Raw genomic sequence first — 7,189 nt, 5'->3', positions numbered from 1 at the left:
TGTTGACCAGGATGGTCTCGATCTCTTGACCTCGTGATCCACCCGCCTCGGCCTCCCAAAGTGCTGGGATTACAGGCTTGAGCCACCACGCCCGGCCCTAGTCTTTTAAGATCCAGTTTAGCCAGCATCTCATCAAGTTTTAATCCAGTTAGCTTTCTCTCTCTGAATTACTATATTGCTACTCACCTCCTCCACTTCATCTAGTACTTGACTGAATTGACTTACAAGATTTCCATTTTTCACCCATCCTTAAATATAGTACTTTTTGCTTCGATTATGTTCCTCTTCTCTCTCTTCAAGAAGTCTGTTCTGAATGCACATAGTTTTATATTTAATACCTTTTTTGTTGATTTAATTCATATACTTCTTTCCGTGGCTGCCAGTGTCATCAATTCTGAGTTTTCTTGATTGCTCTCTCTCACTTAACAAATAGAAGCTCATTTTTGCAGCATTTAAACTACTATAAGCGTTTTGCACATCCGTTGATAAGAGGAATAAAACTTTTTCATTTTCTGAAAGGAAACCTTTTAATTTACTACTTGTTATGGAACATTCAAACATAAAGTTAGAAAGTCTACTATAATGAAACTATTATACTCATCACCTAACTTCAGTGGTTATCAGTATATGGCCAGTCTTTTTTTCATTTAAACCAGAGACAAAGTGTGTGTGTGTGTGTGTGTGTGTGTGCGCGCGCGCGTGCGCATTCCTGTCATAAATGTACATACCTGTGTACAAACAGAACTTCACCTGAAATCTAGAAGCAGTCCATTATCAATACCCAAGACACACTTCTCATACTGTCTTCTAGTTAACTATCTGCCCCCCACCAAGGGTAACCACTGTTGTAATTTGTAGTAGATTAAATAGAATAATACAACATATATTCTTTTATGTCTGGCCTTCTTCGCTTATTATGTTCAAGTGATTTGTCCATATTGATGTTTGTAATTATAGGTCTTGTTGAATCTTTTTAAAGACTTGAATTTTCATTCTTTCTATAGATGAAACAATTTTTTAACAAACTAGATTTGATTCAAGCTCTTAGCTAAAGTACCAACTATTACTTGGAATTCTTAATGGTGAACAATATCTATATCATTCTAAATTGGATGATTACCTCTGAGTTGGAAGTCCTCCATTTCTCTTTCCACATTAGTAGTAGCATACACATTTGCTGTTACTTTATCACTTACTTCAAAAGAACAATTTGATGTATTTTATGTTTCTTAATGCTGCTGTAATGTTTTTAATTGTTTTTCTTTGTCATTACAGACCTGGGCATTACATTCTTTGTCATTGATCATTGATTCTGCTGGCCCACTCTATTATGTGCATGTGGAACCTACCCTTTCTCTTATTATAATGTTGTTGTTAAATGTGCCTCCTACTCATGCTGAAGTTCACCAAAGCCTTGGTCGCTGTTTGAATGCCCTTATTACCACGTTAGGTCCAGAGCTACAAGGTGTGCATAGCTGCTTTTGTGATGTTTTACATGAAAAATAATACACATAAAAATGAATTCAGTTCCTAGTCTGTATGCTTGGCACGTGGTAGGTGCCGTATGGTTAGTTAAATGAATGTATAAATACCATTTAGCCTGATTTCTCTTACTTTGAAAAGACAGAGTGCAATATTTAGGCAATTACATGTCTCCTAAAGATGCCTTCCTTAACAGTTAACATGACAGAGATGAAGCAGAATTATCCAAAGAGCTCTGATCTCTATTTAAGAAGTAATCCAAAATTTCAAATATTCTGAGTTGTTCAGATTAAATAGTATTGCATGATTATAATGCGTAAAAGTAATTCTTAACTAATACAAGGCTAAGTTTATTGGCAATTTCTAATTCCACTCTTTATGAAAATTTGGTATAACCTACTGATAGTCATAGGTTCTTTTTTGCCTAATAATTTGTGTTGTAATAAACTTTTCCAATTAAGAATAACTAAAGTAGGCCAGGTGTGGTGACTCACGGCTGTAGTCCTAACACTTTGGGAAGCCAGGGCAGGGGGAATCACTGGAGCTCGAGAGTTTGAGACCAGCCTGGCCAACATGGTGAAACCCCATCTCTAATAAAAATACAAAAAATTAGCCAGGCATGGTAGCGTGCATCTGTAGTCCCAGCCACTCAGGAGGCTGAGGCAAGAGAATCACTTAAACCTGGGAGGCAGAGGTTGCTGTGAGCGGAGATGGCGCCACTGCACTCCAGCCTGGGCAACAGAGTGAGACTCTGTTTCAAAAAAAAAGAATAATAACTAACGTAATCTAAAAACCTGTCACTTAGATTATCCCTACTTTTGTAGAAGAAATTGTACGTCACAGATTCGTAAGCTTAAAACCGGAAGTAAATTTTAAAACCTCTAATATATGTTTAAAGAATAATGATTTTATAGGCCAATTATTAAAAGCTTTCTTCTTTTTATTTTAGGTAACAGTACTTCAATTTCTACCTTAAGGACTTCCTGTCTACTGGGTTGTGCAGTAATGCAAGATAACCCAGATTGCCTTGTTCAAGCTCAGGCCATCTCTTGCCTTCAGCAGCTTCATATGTTTGCTCCACAGCATGTCAACTTGTCTAGCCTGGTTAGCTGCCTCTGTGTGAGTATAAAATTGTAAACATGTTCTTAGCTACTTTTATTTGAATCTTAGATTTATTCCAGTATACATTTTAATTATCCTCTAAACTATGTACAAAGTCATATGTTATATACATAGCTATTTTGCCTCACTTCTAGTCTTTTTGGGGATTAGGGGGCAGCTTTCATGTAATCAGCTCTTACATTAATTCATTTTTCTCCCATTAACGTTGAACTTAATATTTGGAATATTCATAAATCAATAAACACATATTGGGTGCTTTTAAGGTCCCATGTACTGTGTAAATGCTGTAGGACATGCAAAACTTTGTGGTCACCTATCTTTTTTTTTCTTCTTTTTCATCTATTCTGTTATTACAAAGTTCTTTACATCCCTGATGGAGAAATAACACTTAATATTTCAGCAACATATGCATCAATATCTGGCTTCTAATATTGTATCTACTGAATGTAGGAAGATAAACCAGAGGTTCCTTAGAAGTGATTTATGGTCATTGGTTTTAAGATTTCCCCTGACTGGGTGCAGTGGCTCACACTTGTAATTCCAGCACTTTGGGAGGCCAAGGCGGGTGGATCACCTGAGGTCAGGAGTTTAAGACCAGCTTGATCAACATTGTGAAACCCCGTCTCTACTAAAAATATAAAAATTAGCTGGGTGTGGTGGCGGGCACCTGTAATTTCAGCTACACTGGAGACTGAAGTAGGAGAATCGCTTGAACACAGGAGGTGGATGTTGTAGTGAGCAGAGATCGCCCCATTGCACTCCAGCCTGAGCAACAAGAGTGAAACTCCATCTCCAAAAAGAAAAAAAAAAAAGATTTTATTTTGTCACTAGTTTCTATCTGGACTTGCCTTAAAAATTGAGTTGCATTTGGAATTATAAGTCAGCTCCATTGCTTTTCAGCTTTTTCTACTCCTACAGGGTTCATGTCACATTCCCATTAGTAACATGACCTGTTAAGAATCATTATGTAGACCTTTCATTTTCAAGCTCGAAGCAAAATATGCAGCATTTCAGAGCGTGGAAGAACCTCAGAATCTTAAAAATGTGTCACATAGATTATCCCTACTTTTGTAGAATGATGTTTGCATTATTAAAACCAGTCTTCCCAATAAAAGATAAACTGAAGACCAAAAAATTAAAATAACACATCTAGCACATCTAGGTGGTGGCTAAGTCTAGATTGCAGGTTTCTGGATTCCTCATCCAGTCCTCATTTCATTATTCCATACTGCCTTTCCAGATTTTATGGATAGACTTTATCTCAACTCTGCCATCTCCTAGCTATGTGCCTTTAGGGAAGTCCCATAATCTCTTTTAGCCTCAGCTACCTTGTCTGTAAAACATGAGGATTACACAAAATGCTGCTTGTAAGGGCACGTATCACAGGCTTTTAATTAGTACGCAATAATGGTAATTGCTTTTGCTGTCTTGACATGTGCCTTCAACACACAGTATATTAATCGTTATATTAATTATTGATGCTGATAGTCATATAACACTTTATTTTTTTTTTAGAGAGACAGTCTCACTTTGTCACCCAAGCTGGAGTGTGGTGGTGCAGTTACAGCCTGTAATAGCCTCAAACTCCTGGGCTCAAGTGATCTGCCCCCCTTAGCCTCCCAAGAGCTGGGACTTCAGGAATGTACCAGCACAGCTAGCCAATTTTTTTTTTTTTTTTTTTGAGACGGAGTTTCGCTCTTGTTACCCAGGCTGGAGTGCAATGGCACGATCTCGGCTCACTGCAACCTCCGCCTCCTGGGTTCAGGCAATTCTCCTGCCTCAGCCTCCTGAGTCGCTGGGATTACAGGCACGCACCACCATGCCCAGCTAATGTTTTGTATTTTTTAATAGAGACGGGGTTTCACCATGCTGACCAGGATGGTCTCGATCTCTTGACCTCGTGATCCACCCGCCTCGGCCTCCCAAAGTGCTGGGATTACAGGCTTGAGCCACCGCGCCTGGCCTTTTTTTTTTTTTTTTTAGAGACAGGGTCTTGTATGTTACCCAGGCTGATCTTGAACTTCTGGCCTCAAGCCATCCTCCTGCCTCAGCCCTACAAAGTGTTGGGATTACAGGCATGAGCCACCATGCCTAGCCCAATAAAACTTTAAAAAGAGAATGTGACTGACTTCCCGACAGAAAGTTTTCTTCCTGTATTTTTTAGATCTTGGTCAATCTTGTATTAGGGAAAACAGCACTTACAGGAAAAGGATTTTACCTATACCATTCAGGGACTCTTCTCCAGAAATATTAATTTTTATATTTGAAGAACCATTACTAAAACTAGTTATTGAAAAAGTTTTCACTCCTTTGCATGTTGATCTTTTATTCTCCATTTAAATTTAGTGATACTGCTATTTTTTCCTCTTATAGGTTTCCATTAATTACCTTTAAATTTTCTTTACCTGATACATGAATTATTTTATTAACTAAAGTTTATTGATAAATGAAGAGCAAGACTAACCCATTAATTCATGATAATTAAGATCTGATAAGCTGGGCACAGTGGCTCACACCTTAATTCCAGCACTTTGGGAGGCCAAAGTGGAAGGATCATTTGAGCCCAGATGTTCGAGACCAGCCTGGGGGACATAGTAAGAGCTTGTCTCTACAAAAAATTTAAAGAAAATTATCCAGTCATGGTGGTGCGCACCATGTAGTCCCAGCTACTTGGGAAGCTGAGGTGGGAGGATCACTTGAACCCAGGAGGTTGAGGCAACAGTGAGCCATGATTGCATCACTATACTCCAGCCTGGGCAATGGAGCTGTCTCAAAAATATAAATAAATAAAATCTGATCAAACTCATTAACTTTTTTTCTTTCCCAAATCATAAAAGGGTACATATTACTGCAGGAAAAACAAATAGGCATCAAAAAAGTTACATATGAAAAAGAGATTATTATATTATCAGACTTTTCTTTTGGGTACATCCAGAGCAAGTGAGAAAATCTGAAGTAACAGTTACAAATCTTACTCATGTTAACTCATCATATTCAAGGTGTAAAATGATTTCTTAATACACAATCATATAGAATAAATTACTAACCAAAATATTGAGACACTAAATTGACATAGTGATAGCAATTAGTAATTTATTCTGAATTTATTAGGTTGAATTTATTATATTTTAGAGTATTCACCAAAGTAAGGAAATTGCATTTCATCATTAGGCAAAAGTCTTACTGGAAAGTATTTTCTTCTAACTGCATGCTCTTTGACTTTCATTCTGAACTTGGCCTTAGCTACACTTGCAATTCTGAAAACTCTTAGTTTTAAAACTTGGCTTCTAAGAGTTAAACTATAATTACCTTCTGATGAGGTAAACCATTAACTTTGCCTCTTGTTGGACACCTGTTCATGTGAATGCAATCCAGATCACTCCTCTCATACTTACGTGTACTTAATTTGGTTTGATACTGAGGCTTAGTCATAGATTCCAAAGGAAAACCTAAAATTAATCACATGTACATTTTAAAATTATATGTTTACATCTTGGAGTTCTTGAGTTGACTATTTTCAAGAACTTGGCTTAACTCATTTTGTTAAGTTGGAAAATAAAATATTTGTGGCAAATTTTTAAGCTGAAGCTAAGCCAATTTGAATGATAACTATCAACATTTATATTTTAATGCTTAGCTGACTGTTGTCAAAGTCATCCTATATCTTTTGGTTTTGTCATGACTGGTGTGTCATTTGTTTTTGTGCAGGAGATCTTGTTGGATAATTCTGTGTTGGTAGGTCCCTGACCCTTGATTCCTACCTTTTTTTGAGTTTTGCGGTGCTATTTTCTTGTGTCATTTTTTGGTTGTAGATGTTTGTTTTCTTCTGCATCTCTTTGTTTAAGCGAACCATTAATGCTAAGTCCAATATGTGTAGCATGTTTCGTGGTGTTTATTTGATACCAGTATAAGCAAATCCTTCCTAACCTTCTCCAGCTGGTGCTCTCACTCTTTGTACTAAATTTGGTATCATTTTGATTTAATATATTAATTTCAGAAAATGATTGTAGTTATAGTTTTACTTAATTTCTGTATTTTGCCTGCTTTCTTTGTTTGTCTTAAGCCACTCTATTCCTCTTTCCAATATAAATGCTGGAGAATGACATGGAGACCTTAATCCTCCCATTTTGCTTTGTGTGAAAGCCTTCAATCTTTTTTCTACCAAACAAGTAAAGGGTACTTCTAAGCATGCTTTTTCTAAAACATGTTTGACTAGCCTGAATAAATGCTGCACCTGCTTTGTATCATATGCTTGTGAAACTCCAGTTGAAATAACTAGTAGATTTATTTTCTTTAGAATTGTCTTGTAGTGTGCTTTTTTTGTCATTGTTCTTAAATACAACAGTAATCTTGGGCACAAGTAAACTTAATCTTTTTATATTTTAACTTCCCTATTATCCTAACCTGCTAACAATATGATTTCTAAACATGGGAATAGATTGTACCTTGAGACTTTTCTATAAATGGCATTCCTCTGTATCCACTTTTGTTCATAATACAGCTCGAAGGTATAATAGAACATACTTACAACACTGTTCCTGCACTCTAGCCTGGGTGATAGAGTGATACCCTGTCTCAAAAAAAA

The 7,189-nt window shown here is 36.8% G+C and overlaps 1 protein-coding gene across 6 annotated transcripts in view; it reads left to right on the top strand.

Annotated features, from left to right (window-relative positions):
- HEATR5A (HEAT repeat containing 5A) overlaps positions 1-7,189 on the top strand; it is a 131,744-nt gene that overhangs the window by 74,896 nt on the left and 49,659 nt on the right. For 5 of the 6 annotated variants that reach the window (XM_017537605.2, XM_017537606.2, XM_017537608.2 and 2 more), the window contains 3 exons: positions 1,276-1,465; positions 2,432-2,601; positions 6,313-6,339. In XM_017537605.2, the coding sequence (XP_017393094.1) occupies positions 1,276-1,465; positions 2,432-2,601; positions 6,313-6,339 (387 nt within the window). The remainder of the gene's footprint in view (positions 1-1,275; positions 1,466-2,431; positions 2,602-6,312; positions 6,340-7,189) is intronic. The other variant, XM_017537609.2, reaches the window with a different exon arrangement.

This window comes from Cebus imitator, unplaced genomic scaffold, assembly GCF_001604975.1.
Source record: "Cebus imitator isolate Cc_AM_T3 unplaced genomic scaffold, Cebus_imitator-1.0 Scaffold104, whole genome shotgun sequence".
NCBI classification, from domain to species: Eukaryota; Metazoa; Chordata; class Mammalia; order Primates; family Cebidae; genus Cebus; species Cebus imitator.
This window is presented reverse-complemented; position numbering and strand designations above follow the sequence as displayed.